General features: G+C 44.7%; 4 protein-coding genes across 5 annotated transcripts in view; 2 read left to right on the forward strand and 2 right to left on the reverse strand.

Annotated features, from left to right (window-relative positions):
* The window catches only part of SSB (small RNA binding exonuclease protection factor La), a 25,262-nt gene extending 19,981 nt beyond the window's left edge, over window positions 1-5,281 (reverse strand). The window contains exon 1 of the mRNA XM_041124644.1: window positions 5,179-5,281. Coding sequence (XP_040980578.1) covers window positions 5,179-5,202 — 24 coding nt within the window. The 5' untranslated portion in view covers window positions 5,203-5,281. The remainder of the gene's footprint in view (window positions 1-5,178) is intronic.
* On the reverse strand, window positions 2,475-5,332 carry PHOSPHO2 (phosphatase, orphan 2). 2 transcript variants are annotated; one of them, XM_041124645.1, is made up of 2 exons: window positions 5,179-5,332; window positions 2,475-3,802 (listed from the first exon to the last, which is right to left on the reverse strand). In XM_041124645.1, the coding sequence occupies exon 2, from the start codon at window positions 3,798-3,800 to the stop codon at window positions 3,075-3,077; it is 726 nt and encodes a 241-aa protein (XP_040980579.1). In that variant the 5' UTR covers window positions 3,801-3,802; window positions 5,179-5,332; the 3' UTR covers window positions 2,475-3,074. The 2 variants fall into 2 exon arrangements, with proteins under 2 accessions (XP_040980579.1, XP_029874832.1); XM_030018972.2 differs by lacking the exon at window positions 5,179-5,332 and adding an exon at window positions 4,800-4,929.
* Window positions 4,869-12,157, forward strand: LOC115343243 (coiled-coil domain-containing protein 173-like). Its single transcript, XM_030018969.2, has 9 exons — window positions 4,869-4,991; window positions 6,119-6,345; window positions 6,643-6,816; window positions 6,911-7,104; window positions 8,049-8,205; window positions 9,206-9,345; window positions 10,180-10,372; window positions 10,950-11,114; window positions 11,610-12,157. The coding sequence occupies exons 1-9, from the start codon at window positions 4,928-4,930 to the stop codon at window positions 11,922-11,924; spliced, it is 1,629 nt and encodes a 542-aa protein (XP_029874829.1). The 5' UTR covers window positions 4,869-4,927; the 3' UTR covers window positions 11,925-12,157.
* A 474-nt stretch (window positions 12,158-12,631) lies between these two features.
* LOC115342408 (trichohyalin-like) lies at window positions 12,632-18,184 on the forward strand. The gene is made up of 8 exons (XM_041124004.1): window positions 12,632-12,646; window positions 13,426-14,031; window positions 14,069-14,175; window positions 15,064-15,220; window positions 16,285-16,424; window positions 16,719-16,911; window positions 17,493-17,657; window positions 17,817-18,184. Exons 1-8 carry the CDS (start codon window positions 12,632-12,634, stop codon window positions 17,928-17,930), a joined length of 1,497 nt encoding a protein of 498 aa, XP_040979938.1. The 3' UTR covers window positions 17,931-18,184.
* The last annotated feature ends 466 nt before the right edge of the window (window positions 18,185-18,650 follow it).

Here is an 18,650-nt window from a genome sequence, read left to right on the forward strand (position 1 = left end):
GACATAAATAAGCCATTCCAAACAAAAACCAACAAACCCTTCACACATCTTTGCCTTCAGTTTTTCAACCGCTCTTGATGCATTGTTAGCCCAGGAAATCAGAGTTTTGTGGCGCAACCCAGGAATTAGCAGTAGCCCTGCTGTCTCGGACCCAGGCCTGTCCCTCAGCTACATTACTCACTCCATTTCTTTCTCTGGGGCATTCCCTTGTCCAGCCCTGAGCCTGTTTATACATCCCCATGCCAACAGATTTGTTTTGCTGTGGTTTTGCATTTTCCATTTCATCAGCTTCCTATGGACAAGCAGGAACTTCTCCCAGGACTTGGCCAACCTACTAGCACATAATACTAAGGCTAAGTACTCTTCATAGTAGCTGGTGTTACCATACAGAAGATTTCCCACATGCACATATGCCTTCCATTATGCATCTCTTTTCGTACCATCTTTACCTAAGTCATCTCCCTCCCAGAGAGCATGTTGATTTAAACCGCCAGCAAGTCTGGAGGTCAGCAACACTTCGTACTGAACCTGGATGCCTTCAAGGAGCTTCTCACTTTCTCTTTTGGATGGTTTACCAGCTTAAACTACCTTTACCCTTTGGAGATACTCATCACCCCTCCCTTACACCCAAACATGGAAAAATTTGGTAATTGTGATGCTCCAGAAAAGTTCTCTCCTCTCTTTTATTAAGAGGAAAAAAAACCCAAACAAACCCAAGACCTCACATTAATAGCTTAATGGCCTACCTACTGGAATTGAAAAATTTCTTCTGTCTCCAACATGCACTTTGGCTAGCAAATAGCATCAGTTCTACCCTCTATTTGAAGGCATCAGATCATAATTGCTAATATTTCAAGTAGTCTACTTTGCTTAAACTACTCTCAACTCCTGCTTTGGTACTTTCATCAAAACCACAAAAAGCACCCCTTTTTGAGCATGAAGATTAATTTCTCACTCAATTTCTCACTCCCATAGCAAACTACAAGGTCGGCTCCTTAAGGCTAAAAGAACAATAGTTAATATAAGTGGAAGTGGAATAATTATTTATCTATTAGTTTTTTGTTTGTTTTTAAGTAAGCAGTAACTGAAATCTGTAGACAAACTGAAAGCAAGCTGTCTCACAACTAAGTTCTGAAAAGCACAGAAGAGACCAGCACAGAATCTGAAACATCCAGCAGCACATCTAGAATGAAAGAGACGCATAACTTAAAAAAAAAAAAAAAGTAACCATACAAAATTGTACTATACAACAGCCATTACCATTCTTTTGTATGACCTGTAAGTCAGACAAGCCTGTCACAACTTGAGACCCACCAGTTCTTCAGATGCTGTCTTCGTGCCCGTGCACAAGACAATAGGGTAAGATGTCCAATAAAAACATCTCAAGCACCTATCAAATACCCATCACTAAAGCAATGCTCCTGAGAACTCAAGTATATTATTCTGGACATCTTGGATAACAGACTGTTCAAAGCAACCTTCTACGATTCATTAAAACAGGTGAAGGACTAAAAGCAGGACCATTTACAAGGAAGTATTCAAAGGAAATCTTAATTTATATACACTATCAGCCTGAAAACAGGCAAGACCACTCCTAAAAATCTTCAACTGAGAAAAAGAAGATATTGACAACATCAAGTGTCGGTAAGAAAATGAGAACAATGCTGCACAGAAAACAGAGGAAGACAGCTACAGCAGCTGCAGGCTGCTGAGCTACACCTCAGACATCTGCAACCAAAGTGCTGCAGAAGTGCAGTTTCTCAGTTATTGTTATTAAGCACTTAAGCTAAAAGAGACATCAGTTCAATGGCACATTACATCACCATTTTGGACCTTTTGTGGGACTATAAGGAGGAAAACATTTGGCATGAAAATATATTTAAATTTAATGAGACTTATTTTTACTATCTTTATATGCATAGCCCAACTCCTGGGGCTCATCTCACTGTGAGTGGTACAGAGAAAGACTGCATGTTCACAAATGATTCCTTAAATTATTTAAAGACAAAACAATTCTGTTAGAAATTTCAAATGGGCATAGATGTTCCCTTCCAGCCTGTAAGAGAGGATTATACTATAAAGTGAATAGGCAAAATCAGTGTAAACACGTATACATACACACCATTCTGTGGGCCTATGCATTGCAGCAGAAATCCAGCAAGAAAAAAGCACCTGGCTGTCTAAGAGCTGTCAGCATGGAAGATCAAACCAGCATTAGCTCTATACAGAGTGGCAGCAGAACACTGTCAGGGTGGTAGTCAGGAGAACGGGAGAGTGACTTTTTTTTTTTTTTTTTTTAAACACAACAGCAACATCCTTACTGCTCTCCAGAAGAGAAGGGGTCTGACTGACAAAATAAATAAGGTGTCATCCAAAGGCTGACACCTACACTTGTGTTCACTCTCTCCAGGCCCTTACAAGAACAGGTGCCTGATGACACAGGCCAGCAAAATACATTACACAAATCAGGTGTGTTGCTTTTGTCAGTGACACTAACTTTTATTGTCTTTACAATACAAGGTAAAACAAACTATTAAAAAGTAACTTTGTTTGGTAAAATATTTAGTATATTGAAAATATAAATGCATCTTCAGATCAGATTACAAGCATATCAAATAATTTACAAAATTAAACATTTATCCTGATCAAAGAAGTATAAAAGCCAACAGTTCCAGAACCATGCTACTGGCACCTAATGTTTTGTAAGTGAAGAATTTCATTCTTTTGTGCACTAATCCTACTCCTTCCTCTAAGTGCATAGAACAGAAAAGGTCAGTTATGTAGTCGGTAAAGGCGGGGGGGGAGGGGGGGGGAAGACTAAGAATAACAGCAATTCCTCTTGCAAACGCCCTTCTCCACTTATCTTGGAATGTGTACTATGTTAGAAAGCCATTTTAACTTAACTTTTCCACTATTGCCAAGATTGAACATAAACAGTTTCATATTGTGTTTGAAAAAGATAAGTTCAGATAACAGCCCAATTTTACAATTTTGTGCTTTTATACACATGCAGTTTTTCTCTCCCAGGAAGATAAGATGTAACGAACTATATTAGTTTCCTTTTATAATTTGAATTATTCCTTTATAAGCAGTTTCAGGTAAGACATAATGTCAATAGCAGATGACCATGCCAGAACAGAACACTCTACAGGACTGAGATCCTGGGCCAGTTGAGAAATCTTTTTCTCCAAGGTATACCCCTGCCTGGGCATAGCAGTATCATCCTTCTTCAAAAACATTACTGGACATAAGTCATTCCCACCATCACCTATATATACAATTTGTGTATAACTTACTCCTCGCTCCAACTGTTTATCTAGAAATTCTTTTAAAACTTTCCTTTTGCAAAGGTTTTTAGGGCACTTTTCACAATGGTGAGCATGGAAGTTCTGTACAGTAAGATAGCCAGTACTGCTGAATGCTGCAGGGTTTGTAAACACTTCATCAAACACCTTATGGAAGTCAGCAGCTTTCAAAATCCAGTCAATAAATACTGTATTAGAATCTGAAACAATTATGCAGTCAAACAACTCTTTGTTCTCGCCAATAAAACCCAGAAGATCTACCATTCCCGCAGTGAAAGGAATTGTTGTCATAGTTCTTCTCATCTCATCTTCTTTGACGCCATTGTCTCCCAAGTAGACAAAGACTCTGCCCATATATTCTGTCCAATGTCCTGGTCGATAGGAGTTTCTTAATCCATTAGGAAGCTTTTTCTCAGGAGCGCATTTCACAATCCAGGTATCGCTATTTTCATCTACGATTGTATGGTCAAAATCAAAAACCAACAGAAATTTCATAGCTGTCAGAAAATAGTTTCCAAAACAAACAAAAGAAGAGAATTATTTATATAAACAAAAGTACTGAATTCCTACCCTGATCTTGTGCTCAGAAGAGAAAAATTCTGCAAGAAAATGAAGCATTAGGAGAAATATCTAAACAAAGTAAACTATTTATGGCCACTACAGCTATGGGAAGTTGTGCTGAAGCTAAAAAAGCAGTCTGTAAAGGTCAAAGTTCTAGTTCAGTATCAAACTTCTGTTTAAAATAAATAACGTGAAAGTACCTAAACTCATGCTGCATAGTTACTAATATTTGCTAACACAGTCAATCTTCCAGTACTCATGCGCTATCAGTTTGACCAACGGTTCTAAACTTCATCATCACTTGCCAGTGTAACCAAACTGGGGTTCTCCTGGCAAAACACCTTAATTAAGAGATATTTCAGAAGGAAACTACTACTGAACAGATGGAGCCAGTCTTTTTAACAAGGTCACACCAAATCAAAGCAGGTAATGAAAAGAAATACTGCCATTTGTGGGTCCGGGAATTAAAAACAAACAAAAAAAGAAGAATCGGTCTGCTTGCTGTAGTCCTGCCACTTCAGCACCTACAGCCCAACTCTGGGCAACGGAAAGCCCTGGGAGCAGGAGACACCTCAACCGGTACTTCACGCCGCTCCCTCACAGACAAGTCCTCCCACACCCGTCACACGAGCGCCGCCGCTTCCTCAGCCCCAGGCTCCGCTCAGGCCGCGCAGCCACACAAGCAGCCCCCTCCCAACCGCGGCGCAACAGCAGCTGCCGCCGCCGCCCGCCCGGGGCGCAACGACCAGGCCGAACGGTAAAGCAGAGCAACCATCCCGGCGGGGGCACCCCGGAAGCCCGAGGGGCTGGGCCGAGCGAGGCGGCGGCACCGCACGGGGGTCTCGGCAGCCGACCGAGAGCCCGTGAGGGAACGGCACGCAGTCGGCGGGTCGCGCGCGCCGCCCGCCAACGGCCGCCCTGCCCGCGACCCACCTCCGCACCCGCCGCTTCCGGCTCCCTCCGCCCGAGTCCCGGCCGCCGCGGGCCACGTCGTCACGTGACTCCCCGCCGCCGGGTCGCCCGGCAACAGCGCGCGTACACAGGCGGCGCGGCCGGGGGCCATGGCGGCGGCGGCGGGGCCCGGGCCCGGGCCCGGGCGCCCCCGCGGGAGGCGGCAGCTCGCCCGTGAGTGGGGCTTCCCCCCCCGCGGGCACCGGGGGGGAGGGCAGCGCCGAGCCCGCAGCCGCACCGGCTGTACCCGGCTCCGGGAGGCTGCAGGGGTGCTCCTTGTGCCCGTGCCCAGGGTGGCTCTCCCGGCTGCAGACAGCGAGACGGGCTGTTTCTCCCCGAGAATCACCTAGGAAGAGCTAACCTGAAAGCCGTGGAGGTACAGCATCACCCAACAGCTGAAGCCAGCGAAGAGCTGTGCGCCCGGCAGTTCCCCATCCGCGGGGAGCAGCCGCGTCAGTCTGCGCCGACTCTTGGCAAGGCTGCCTTCGCCTCGGGCAGAGGGAGAAGGTCAGGTCTGGTCCCTATCATAAGACAAACCGATTAGCAGCTGCATCTGAAAAACAGACCTGGACATCAGCATCGCTGTAAGAGAAAGCCTCCTTACATTTTAGACATGGCACGGCAGTCTGCTGCAAATCAGATGAACAAGGGGAATTTCTAACAGGACGTCGCTCCGTACAGAGCGCCGTTTTCTTCGAAAATACTGGCGACACTTTGAAGGCCATTTCACAAACACTCGCGATCACCAAAAATGCTGTATTTATGCATGCACACGTGCATGTAAGCCTAATACAACAAAGAAATGCTAATCTTTCCAACAAATCAAGAAACTGTTCTACAACAGATCTGTTTTAGTAAATACGATGAGTGCGCGGGACAAGGGTGGTAAAGCACAGGCTGTGCCCAAACTGCTGCCTCATCCAGCCAGCGGAATGGCTCTACCAATATTCTCCCTTTCCTTTTGGGAATGCTCCCTAGTCCCTGCCGTTCTCAGAATTACACCTAAGTACTGCTGGGAAAGCGTTAGTTACCACAAGCCAAACCTGTACCTACACACAAACGGGCAAGGACACACACAAACATTTAAATCAGTCAGCACCACAGCCCAAGCACATGCGCTGGCCACGGACTACAGATACAGGTACCCTGTCTTAGCTCTGAGGTACCGGGATGAGGAGAGTAACTACTACTAAGGATGACTTAGTATTGTTATTATGCAAGAATTCAAATCCTGATACAGGTTTGAATATAGGATTTTCTGATATCAAGTAACCTCAGTATCTTTTCTTCCCTCTGCCCAGCACCACATCATTTGGAAGAAATTAACATTCTGGATGGCTATTTTCTTCCAAATGAAGTAGATCTTCATCAGGTAATGGTATTGCCAAAAGCAGAATGGGAAAGGATTCAGGACAATCTTGACAGCACAACTAGAGAAGCAGCACGCATCCTTGCTGAGAAGAAAGAACGGGAAGAAATGCACTTACGCTCCAAAGCTGCTGTAAAAGACTGGCCCAATACCATTATGGTAAGTACAAGATACATTTGTAAACAAGAGATTCATTTTCATATATGCAAAAACACTCATAGTAACATTTCTAGCTGTGCTCCCTTTGTTTAATATTTGCTTTTAAATATGTATATTAACTAAACTCCATTTAAATACATTTAACATCTAACATCCACGTTTTTGGTTTTTTTTTAATTAAAGCTAAAATGCAAAATTAAAAAAACCCCAAACTTTGAGTACATCACCTTCAGAATGGTTTATATGTTTTTAATCCATGGGCTTTAAATGTGATTTCTAATTTTCTCTGCACTGTAGGGCCTGGCACAACGGAAACTTAAAGCCAAAAAATTACGTGAAGAAAGGGAAGAAGAAGAAAGAAAGTTACTTGATTTGGAAGAGCAACGGTTCCAAGCAGCAAAACGGAAGGAGGCTCTTGATCATGCAAAAACCTACCTATACTATCAGAACGAAAGAGTGAAAGGGTTGCATGTTTGTTGACAACTTAGAATTTTTAAATTCAAATTGTACCGAATGTCTTTAAATGCTTCTGAACGTGCTAATTACTTTAAATGTCCTCTTGCAGAGTGCACTTCTACTTGCTGAGGTCCTAAAAGAAAGAGATGCTCAAGTTGAATTTAAAAAGTTAAAGTCAGATGTTAACAAAAAGAAGGGTGAAGAAAAGGAACATGAACATAAAGAAGCTATTCTCAGAGAGGAAGAAAAGGCACATCAATGTTATATGAATCAACAGGCACTACGCAGAGATCAGCTGGAACAGTAAGTAATAATTAATAACCCTACTTTATTATTTACTTAAGCTCTCTTCTCACAAATACATTCTACAAAGTTTTTACAGAAAATTACTAATAATTTGATTCACAAATGCAACACTTTAAAAGAAAAATGCAGAGTGCCACAAAAGACCTTGCACAAAAGGGAAAAGCTGTGATATGCAGTGTCTTTTAGTTGCCAACAGTCTGCATGTAAAATCAGCTCTGGCAGGCATCAACAGGTTTTAGTCAAATCACTATTCAAAAGTTGTTACTGAAAGTATGTTTTAATTTAGTTTTGGTTCCAGAAAACGAAAAGATTAAACCAGATTTTCCATCTGCCCATAACTAGGTTCCAGGGAATGCACCAAGAGAACGCATCACTGCCACCTCCATTCTTTTAGCTCTTCCAGAAACCTTATGGAGGGATCCCCAGTGGTATTTATAGGACTGGCCATGGTGGTCTGATAGAAGGAATCAAAATCCCTAAGGCAGAGGAAGGGTTCACATTCTAGTTTCACATATTCCAGGCCCAACACATAAATCCTTGCAAAACTTAGTGTCGAACACTACCAGCTTGAGCTGTTGCCTGCATGCCCAGAAGGAGAAGCATAGATATGGTGGGACTTACTGGAGAAATCTTCTTCATTGAGGATGCTGCAGAGATAGGCCAGAACATTATTAATGCAATGGTGCTAATAAGTCATCCAGATAAAACTTGTTACCACTAGACTGCAAACTATGAGCATACTGTGTAGCTCATTTCTGGTCAGAGGATTGAGGGCTACCATTACAAACAATGATGCTATTTTTTACCTCTGATATTCTACCCACCTTCAATTCAAAGTATCACATTCTTCAGTGCAAGGCACCTACATATACAGAATCTGTATCTGTTCATTTCTTCATGCAGTCCCTAGCCCGTTTATTCAACTCCTTTTTCCGATTCAGAATAAAGGAGCACAAGCATCAGGCAGATCTGGCCAAGCTAGAAGACAAAAGAGAAGGCGAACAAATACAGAGATTGAACCGACTGTACCAACTGGAAATTCAGAGAGGAAAAGAAAAGGAACAGGAGGAAAAAGTTGAACGCCAGAGGCTGCATCATGTAAGTAACAGGAAAGCAGACAGTTCAAAATGCTTGTTTCACCTTGGCTGCCTGGAGTGAAACAATAGCATTCGTCTATCTAAATGGGCTAACTGGCAATGGGAGGTTTGCTGACAGCTTCAGTAACATTGGATCATATGCCTACCTTGTGAGTTGCAGGCCATTTCTTTCCTCTGTGCTTTTGAGACAGGCCTCTTGGAGGCAGGTCTCTTCTCTTGCCTGAAGGGACACTGGCACCTGATGCTTTGGTCTATGATTAAAGTCTGCTGTAGACATTAAGGAATATTCTCCTTGACTTGAGAACTGGATTTAAGTTCCACATACCTGCTGTTTTGAGCCCATTTTTCTTTGTTAGGAAGAGGGAATAGGCTGAGACTGAACATAACAATATCTCTTTAAGTTGACTTTCCCTGGATGATTGGAGAGGTTTAGAAATTTAGTCAAGACCTGCTGCCTTCTCTCTTCATCTTTAAAGGCAACTTGCTAAATGCAAACTAGAAACACTTCAGAACAGTTCTGGCCAGCATGCAAATGACAGCTGTTTTTTTATATAACAGTATAGAAAACGCTTCAGCTATGACTTGGATTAAGCTCTTAGACTGGGATAGTTTTGGATGAGGTGGGCCAGGAGCAGCACAGTCTGTGTGTGTGTTGGTGGGGGTTGCACAGTCCTATTCCTCTCAACATCCCCCTCTCCCATGTGTGTGAATGGAAGCAAGGGATAATGCTCGCTGCATTGCATAGCAATTTCTTTGTGTAATGGGCCGGAGAAGCAGCTATTCAATGCTCAACTCCCCTTCTCCTCCCTCATATCTACTATCTCCTCTTCATGCACGTTTGAACAGGGAGGCAGAAGTAAGTGGAAGTACTGAGAATCCCTTTCTTCTCTTCTTTCTTTGAAAGAAACACAAAGAATAGGGAGTGATTCTTTTAAGTTGCTACCCCAGGCCCAGATTTTCTAAACTTCATCTGTTATATCAGGACCATTTTGCCCATGCAGGAGCATGTAACTGAGCAGAAAATAATCAAAGCAGTAGAGGAGCAAAAAGAAATGGAAGAAGATGATCGGATTAGAGCTCATTGTAAAGCAAAGGAAACTATTGCCAAGCTGATAAAAAAGAAAGAAGCTGAAATGCGCAGGTAGGTACAAAGCTAGAGTAAAAATTGTAAACAAACTAAAAATTATACTGTGGTCATTTTCAAATCTTTCAGACTGATGATGTTACACAAACCACAGTTACTCTAAAAATTAAATTCTACTGATAGGGAGAGTAGGGAATTCAGGAGAAAAATGAAATTCTTTCACAGGTTCCTTAGTAATAGGTGTGTGCAATCTCTCCGCCCTTCAAAGTACAAAGACTTACGGAAGTGCAAAGTGCTACACCAGTGTGTTGGGAACAGTGATTTTTCCATATGGCCTGCCAAGCCTCCACCTCCTCAACAATTAAAGACAATTAAAATCCTTGATGAAAATATTTTTGGGCATAAGCTATATTTCCCTGAGCCAGATAAAGAAAAATAATTTGACTCCTTAACTAGGCACCTGTATTAATTATATCAGGTTTTTATTAAGGGAAGATGGTTTATAAATTTAACATTGAGGGTACAGCATGATGATACCATTGAGCCAACCTAAGAGTTTCTTTCTCTTCCTGTTTCTGGCCAACACTCCCAACATTTCTGCCCTGATGGCAAGATGCTAGGCAGACTCCTCACTGAGTGATCCAGCTCATTATTGCAACAGAAAGCTAATGTTACAAGAATACAGGGAAGATTTATTTGCTAAATCAGATAATTAAAAAAACCAAAAAACGGGGGGAACACAAGGAGATCAAGGAGTTGGGTGGTTGGGCTGGCCTGTGTGGCAAGAGGAAAGAAGACTAGAAGCAGGATTGCTGAGTTTGGTAGCAGTAATGCTTCAGGTAGACCGAGCTGTGTACCTGGTATGTTATGGTAGCTCATGTTCTTCTGCAGACTAACACAGGAACATCAGGATAAAATCGTTTACCAATTAGCTGTACAAATGAATGAGGCATTAAAGAGGGAAGATGATCGTCTTGCTAAAGACATTGCAAAAAAAGAAGCTGAACAAGAAAAAAAACGCAAAGAGAAAGAAGCAAAAGAAAAGGCTGCCATTAAATCTATTGCTGAACACAGAGCCACTGTGGTAAGAAACTTAGCCTGTTCTTATTCTTCTGTCATATATACCTGTATGTCTGAATACCTTTCAGAAACACCGTAGATTCTAGCACAGTTGTCTTGAGTGAGACACACATGCAAGTTCTCACTTAGCAGCTGCCTCTTGTATTAACCATCTCTAGTTTCAGAACTAACTCCTTAAGAAAGGTGAAAGCGGTACATGTGATGAACCCCTCTCAGAAAATTAAGAATTGGAAGGCTCTATAATTGTTGGTAATTTGTGCAAACATTTTCCAGACTCTGCACTGCTTATTCCAACTGAGGAGCCTGGTCCAGATCACAGCTGGTGGCTCTGGTGCCATGCATCAGCATGCTTCATCAGGTCTGCTGACATCTTTCCTGGGGTCCTCTTCGCCTCTCCCACTTCCCTGTCGGGCACACATCTGCCAGGGCTGCTGAAAACCCTGGGCTTGGACACTGGCCAGTCACAACGACTGTGTTTATCAGAGTGCTGATACAGGGCTGCTTCTGCCAAAAGATATGACTTCCAGCTTAGCAGGCTAGCTCCTCAGTTAACTTTTTTTTGTGTATTTTGTAAAATACAGATGAAGATGAAAGTAGAAAAGGAGAGAGAGGAAAAAGAAGAGGGTAAAAAAGAACTTCATGCATTAATGGAAAAGAACTGCATCTACCTGGAAACGGAAAAAGCCAAGAAACAAAGACAACGTGATGCAAACATGGAAGTGCAGAAAATTCAGATCCAGCAAATGGTAAACAGAAAAGCTGTATCCTGTCGACTCCTTTAGAAAGAAACACGCATCTAAACCAACAGCACTAGCTCCTGCCTCAGAGGAAGCTTGCTGTGTTTTGTCTGGGGTTTTTTGTTTGTTGGTTTTGGTTTTTTAAATCACGTGTGCTCTGCATATGCTGGTGTGGGGACCAGCCTCCTCTCAGAGCAGTGGTGGAAGTCAAGGCTGGTTTGCAATGACAGATCACATCCCATCCTGTGCCATTATGTACTACTGCTGCCCTCTTGCATCTTCTGGGCAGGTCACCAAAGAGCAGCAACTAATGCTGATGTTCACTCAGCTATTTAATGTACCCTTTTTGTGGGGGGTAGGGCAGGGGAGAGAAGAGATGATATTTGCCAAGTATCAACTAACATCACCGCAGATCTCCTGTAAGCTTTTACCCTCTCTGAGTTCTAAGGGATAGTTACGTTGTGAAAGAAATACTAAGCTTTGTTATTCCCTTTTCTTCATCAGGCTGAAAAGCAGGCAAAAAAACAGCAGGAAAAGCAAGCAGACTTGGATTATGATGTCCAGAGAGAGGCTATTGCGCTTTTTAAGGAGCGTGAATTTCAGAGCTATGCAAAGCAAGTAATTGAATCAGAGTCCAAGACTACACACCATCTTTATCCTCTTCTCAAAGCATCCAAAGATGGAAGAGGACTTGGACATGGGCCATTTTCCAGAGGAAGAGAAGGAATAAATACTAGTTTTCAATCACAGGATGGTGCTGGGGGCCAGTTACCTTGTTGTAGCTGCACTCCTGCTCAAGAAGTTAAAAACATGAAATAACATTGAGACTATCCAGCAAGGAAAGGCAGAAGCAGTTTTCACGTGGTTAAAAAAAAATATCTTTTGAACCTTACCGGCAGAGTTAAGCTGCAAAGGATCTACATCGAATATATATTATGAATCTGGAAGTCCATTTGGAGAAAAAAAGATTGCCAGAGAACTGGTTGTATTCTCAAAAATCCCCAGCTTGTATTTCATGAAAGTTAGTTTATTAAACTTGAGACAGGAATGCATGATATGTAATTGACCATCAGTGTAACCCATTCCAGCCAAAAGCTATTATGGTTATACTTTTATTATTCATGGTTCTAAAAATTCACCGTCCCATGTTTTTCAGGCCTGGGATACGAATTCCCAGTACAAAAGGTCACATTTTTCATTAGCCTACTGCCAGTTAAGTATTCCTGATAATAGAAAAAAAACCAAAACAACTTTACAGAATCTCCAGGGGAAGAAAAAACAACCTAATACATGTGAAAGTTAGACTAGTTATTGCAGTTTTTACAGCATTTTGCAACTACCTCTAAAACAAATGTCATGCTATAAATTAGTTATATTATATGAAAATATGAATGCGATTTGATCACAACCCTTAAAAGGTCACCTAGGAGACAAATAGGTCCCAACATAGCCATAAACAGCTACTACAAGAAGAGCATGGCAACAAGAGACAACATAGTTGGACTGTTCTTTCAAAAAGACTAACAATGATTCAGTCTGCGGTAAGTAGATCCAGATCTAAAATGGTTTCTCAGATTCCTCAGCTGACTTTCCCAACACCCAAGTCACACACACATCTCACTCCTTAAGCTTAGGTTCTTTGCTGAAATTTTACCACCATGTTCCTGCCTTGGACAGAGTTAGGGTTTCCTAGAATGACTTCCTCCACCAGTAACCTGGGGTCTAAACAGGGTATCCCCCTATTCTGGGGTCCACTGGAAACAAAGTTCAAGAAACTTGAAGCTTTGCTTCGTTGCACACAACCTACTGTTCCAGCCCCGCAGCTGCCCGTCTCTGTTGGCCAAACTAGAAAATGACACAAGTTCTAAAAAAAAAAAAAGGAGAGTTTTTTACAAACGTTGCTTGCCAATATTTCAGTTTGGAAAATGGGGCTTTTGTGTGCCTTCAGGTTTCTGAGCCTGGCTTCCAATAGCAAATGGCTCTGAAGAAAGCACAGGGCTTTGAGCAGGACGCGAGGCTACCCGGAGGCGAGGTCCCTCCGGCAAGTTGAGGGCCAAGCAGAGCTGGTTTTACCTGCCCTGCGGCGTAAAACAGCTGGATGGAAGATGGACGTACTCCTCCCCGAGTGCAGCAGTCACCTCCTCGAGGAGTCTCTTCCAGGCAGGGCAAGGGAGGAACTTCTGGAAGGAGGGGGAGGGCCGACCCCCTCATCCAGCTCCCCGGGCCGCCAAGGGCTCTCCTCCCGGAAAAGAGCGCCCAGGGGCCACCTTCTGAGGTCAGGTAACGCAGAAAGGCGAGTTTCCAACGACCCCAACTACAGGCAGGCCTAGCGGGAGGCAGGTCACGGGCGAGAGGCGGCAGCCCACAGAGCCAGGCCGAGCCGGGACGCCGCAGCGCAGAGCCACGACAGCGGGAAGAAAAGCCGCCCAGGTGGGAGCAGAAAGACAGAGGCAGATGGGAACGGTACAGCCTCTTACCGGCTGCGGGTATTTCACGAACCGGCCGCGGAGGAGGGCGGTTCCCGCACGGGGCCTCTGCGGTGACCGCCGCTGCTCGGGCCCGCTCTGCCGCCCGACCCGGATGGAGCCCAGGAAGGCGAGGGCGGGAACGCCGGGCCGGGCCGGGCCGCGCCGACCCTCACAGCCTGAAGGACCGGGCGGCGCCCGCCGGCAGCTCCGCGGGGCGGGGCAGAGCGCTGGGCCGGGCCGCTATAACATCGGCGTCACCGGGCGTGCCGTTTCTCCCTCATCCCCTGCTGCTGCTCTTCGCGTCGTCAGCGGGACTCGGGGCGTTCCCGCGGGCACTGCTCGCCGCGGCCGCCGCCTTTGTTCCCTCTTTGTGTGCGGAAGAGCGAGCCCCGGCTTCCCGGGACAGCCGGGCCGCCGCCGTCTGTCTCTCTCGGCAGACGTTGCCGCTTGGCGGAGAGGCGGGCGCTGGGCGCAGGGCCGGCCCGCGGCGGAGAAAGGCCGACGATGGACCGCGAGGGGCCGGACGCCGCCCGCCGGGAGGCAGAGCGGGAGCGCGGCCGTTACCTGGACCGCCGGGCCGTGGCCCAGGAGCAGCTGGCGCAGTGAGTCCGGCGGGGTCTTAAGGAGCGTGGCGGGGCGCGTGGGATTTGGGTTAAAAATCTTCCCGTGGCCAGGTCCGCGCCGCCGGCGGGGTGGCGCGCCGGGGACGCAGGAGACGAGGGGGTTAGTTGGCGCTAACCCAGCTGAGGCGGCCCGGCTCTGGCGGAGCGGGCCCCGCCCGGGCCTCGGCGGGCCTCCCGCGGCGGGAGCAGCCCCGCCGGCGTCGTGCCGTGCCTGGGGCTGCGTGACTCGCTGCTTTGAAACCATTGTTTCTGATCCTCCTCGCTCTGTGGTCAGGCTGAAAACATGTCACCTCTCCTCGCCCTCCGGTTCCTCCGTAACTCTGTTCTCCAGCTTCAGAAACGTCTCTTGCTACCGGTGGCTATGCCCGTCCTAATAAATTAAACAAGACGGTCTATGTTCTGGCACTGAGAGCAAGTGGCTTGTCTCCCTAAGGCAAAACTCTTTACTATTGCTGCTTCCCCCAGCCCACGCTAGCACAGGCTGATGACCGTGGCCATGTCTTGCACGGTGCTGTGGCGCTGTTTGGAAGACGGCTAGCTGGCAAAGGCCCAGCTTGTACAGGGGGTCGGCTAACAATTAAACAGGCTAATCAAATTCAATCTAATATTTGAGTGCGTACGCTGATCATGTTTGCTTTTGCTAGTATAGGCTTAACCAGCACCCTTGCAGTAGGACTGAGCTTTGGCCAAAGGATTTGCAGCTACCTTTTAAAAAACATGATTCTGTTTTTGATCTCTGATATTCTACTTTCGCTTTGAAATATCAGGTTTTTTACTGTTAAAGTGCCTGTAGATATGCAGAATCCATATCTGTTATTATTTCATACAGTCCCTAGCTTGTTTATTCAACTCCTTTTTCTGATTCAGAATAAAGGAGCACAAGCATCAGGCAGATCTGGCCAAGCTAGAAGACAAAAGAGAAGGCGAACAAATACAGAGATTGAACCGACTGTACCAACTGGAAATTCAGAGAGGAAAAGAAAAGGAACAGGAGGAAAAAGTTGAACGCCAGAGGCTGCATCATGTAAGTAACAGGAAAGCAGACAGTTCAAAATGCTTGTTTCAGCTTGGCTGCCTGGAGTGAAATGGTTGCATTAGGCCCACAAATAAATGGGCATGCTGGCAACAGGAGGTTTGCTGACAGCTTCAGTAGCATTGGATCATATGCCTACCTTGTGAGTTGCAGGCCATGTCTTTCCTCTGTGCTTTTGAGAAAGGCCTCTTGGAAGTTGTAATGTGGCACCTGAGCTTTGACTGGTCTACAATGGAAAAGGTTGCTATAGACAGCAAGGAGATTGTCCTTGACTTGAAAACGGGATTTAGGTTCCGTGTACCTGCGCTGTTTTAAGCCCATTTTCCTTTATTAGGAAGAGGGAGTAGCCCAAGTCTGAATATGACAATATCTCTTTAACTTGACTTTCCCTTTATGATTGGAGATGTTTAGAAACTTAGTCAAGACCTACTTACCACACCTACTGTCTCCCTCCCCATGCCTGCTTGAGCTGGGAGACTGAAGTGTGGAGGTACTGTGATGATTCATTGGTATGTGAGAGAGTAAGAGGAGAGAATTCCCACTGAAACCCTACTTGCTTTTTTCCCCCGTATTCCTCCTCACCTCAATTATAAAAATCTTAACCCACTTGCCCCCAACCTTTTATATGCAATAAAAGCTATATATACTCATAACTGCCATTTCTGCATGATTACAAAATGCCTTGTCCCTTGCGCTTTTATGGTTCTACAGACTTTCACTGTTTGAGCCCTTCAGAGTCTGTGCTGTGTGAATGATACACAGGATGGGAGCAGTTAGAGCCAGTGGGGAAGTAGAGGAAAGAATATAATTTAAAGATACTGTGCTTGGGGCTGCAACCATACACTAATTTTACTTTTGTGGTAGTTTGTGGTAAGTAGGTCATGAGAATTCTCTTCTGTCTCCCAGTTTCTATCTTCTGTAGCTTCTCCACTGATAAAACCAAAGAACTCTTATATAGGCTAGGCCTGAAGTCTTTGCTAGATTTTTTTTTTTTCAGTTCATGTTTCCAATATCTCATTCTACATAAAAATAACAGTACTTTTCCATTTAAACAGGAGTATGTAGCTGAACAGAAAATAATTAAAGCTGAAGAGAAGCAAAAAGAAGATGAAGATGATGATCGGATTAAGGCTTATATTAAAGGAAAAGAAATGATGGCTGATCTGACAAGAGAAAAAGATGCAGAGACTAATAGGTGGGTCTAGGGCTACAGTTTTCAGCATCAAGATTCAAACTTGCAATTGAATTTTGTGACAAATGTTACTCTAAATTTTTATATCAGCAGAATCAGAACTTTGTGATGCAAGCAATTTTTCTGTAATTAAAATTTGAAAAAGAAGTAGAAAGTCCAGAAGAAATGCCTGCCAGTTCCAGTAGTAATTGGTGCTGTTGGGGGCGGAAATGGGATTTCTGGCTCTGTTAGGAGCAGAGCCTCAGGTAATTGGTGTGGATATCCTGGTATGTTATGATAGCTCATGTTCTCCTGCAGGCTAACGCAGGTGCATAAGGACAAAGCTTTTGCACAACTAACTGCACAGATGAATGAGGCATGCAAAATTGAAGATGATCGTCTTGCTAGAGGAGCTGCAGAGGTAGAATATGAATACCAAATGAAAAACAAAGAGAAAGAAGCAAAAGAAAAGGCTGCCATTAAATCTATTGCTGAACACAGAGCCACTGTGGTAAGAAACTTAGCCTGTTCTTATTCTTCTTTCTGTCATATATACCTGTACGTCTGAATACCTTTCAGAAACACCGTAGATTCTAGCACAGTTGTCTTGAGTGAGACACACATGCAAGTTCTCACTTAGCAGCTGCCTCTTGTATTAACCATCTCTAGTTTCAGAACTAACTCCTTAAGAAAGGTGAAAGCGGTACATGTGATGAACCCCTCTCAAAAAATTAAGAATTGGAAGGCTCTATAATTGTTGGTAATTTGTGCAAACATTTTCCAGACTCTGCACTGCTTATTCCAACTGAGGAGCCTGGTCCAGATCACAGCTGGTGGCTCTGGTGCCATGCATCAGCATGCTTCATCAGGTCTGCTGACATCTTTCCTGGGGTCCTCTTCGCCTCTCCCACTTCCCTGTCGGGCACACATCTGCCAGGGCTGCTGAAAACCCTGGGCTTGGACACTGGCCAGTCACAACGACTGTGTTTATCAGAGTGCTGATACAGGGCTGCTTCTGCCAAAAGATATGACTTCCAGCTTAGCAGGCTAGCTCCTCGGTTAACTTTTTTTTGTGTATTTTGTAAAATACAGATGAAGATGAAAGTAGAAAAGGAGAGAGAGGAAAAAGCAGAGGATGAGAAGGATCGTAATCAGTGGATGACAGCAGATCGTATCTACCTGGAAACGGAAAAAGCCAAGAAACAAAGACAACGTGATGCAAACATGGAAGTGCAGAAAATTCAGATCCAGCAAATGGTAAATAGAAGAGCTGTCAGCCCCTTCAGTAAGAAGCATGCATCTAAACCCATAGTACTAGATCTCCTGGGCGGGAGAGAGAGAGAGAGGAATCTTGCTGTGGGTGTGATGTGTGCATTTTGTTTGTTTGTTTGTTGTTTTAACCTGTGTGCACTGCAGGTGCTGAGGTTGGGGACCAGCCTCTTCTCAGAGCAGTGGAGCAGAAGCCTCTTCCAGGCTGACTTGGCCCATGCTGGTTGGGGAGGATTACCTGGGAGGGCTGGTAATAAGTAAGAGATCAACAATGACAGATTGCATCCTGTCCTGTGTCATTATGCCATTTTTTTCAGCCATGCCAGTACTGCTCTCTTGTATCTTCTGGGCAGGTCACCAAAGAGCAGCAGCTGATGCTGATGTTCACTCAGCTATTCAATGTACCCTTTATGTGGGGGGTATGGCAGGGGAGAGAAGTGGGGAGGCATGATATTTGACAAGTATTGACTAGGTATCTACTCGCATCTGTTTTCTTTATCAGGCTGAAAAGCAGGCAAAAAAACAACAGGAAAAGCAAGCAGATTTGGACTACGATGCTCAGAGAGAAGCTGCTTTTTGTAAGGATCGAGCATTTCAGCAATAAAGATGGTGAGTAACTGAATTGGTGCCATTACTGGATGTAATTTTTATTCTCCTCTTTGAGCATCCAAGGAGGGAACAAGATGTGGGCTTCCTAACTAGGACAACTGCAAGAGTGGTGGAGTGTATACATATGCAGTATTAAAAAAAAAAAAAAAAAAAAATTGGGAAGGGAGGTAAAGAAGGATGGTTGATGTAACACCATCCATGTTCCTCCTGCCAAATGTATGCAAGCCCCCAGCTTGCTCCAGGACTGAGCAAACACTTGGAATTGTGCAGGAGTTTTACAGCTTGTGTGCTGCTCAAAGCCCTGCCTGAGGGCAGTGCCAAGAACTCTGCTCAGAGCCAGCACAGACCCAAGTATTGTCTTGGTTGGTCAGT

Source organism: Aquila chrysaetos, chromosome 6 (assembly GCF_900496995.4).
Source record: "Aquila chrysaetos chrysaetos chromosome 6, bAquChr1.4, whole genome shotgun sequence".
Lineage (NCBI taxonomy): Eukaryota > Metazoa > Chordata > Aves > Accipitriformes > Accipitridae > Aquila > Aquila chrysaetos.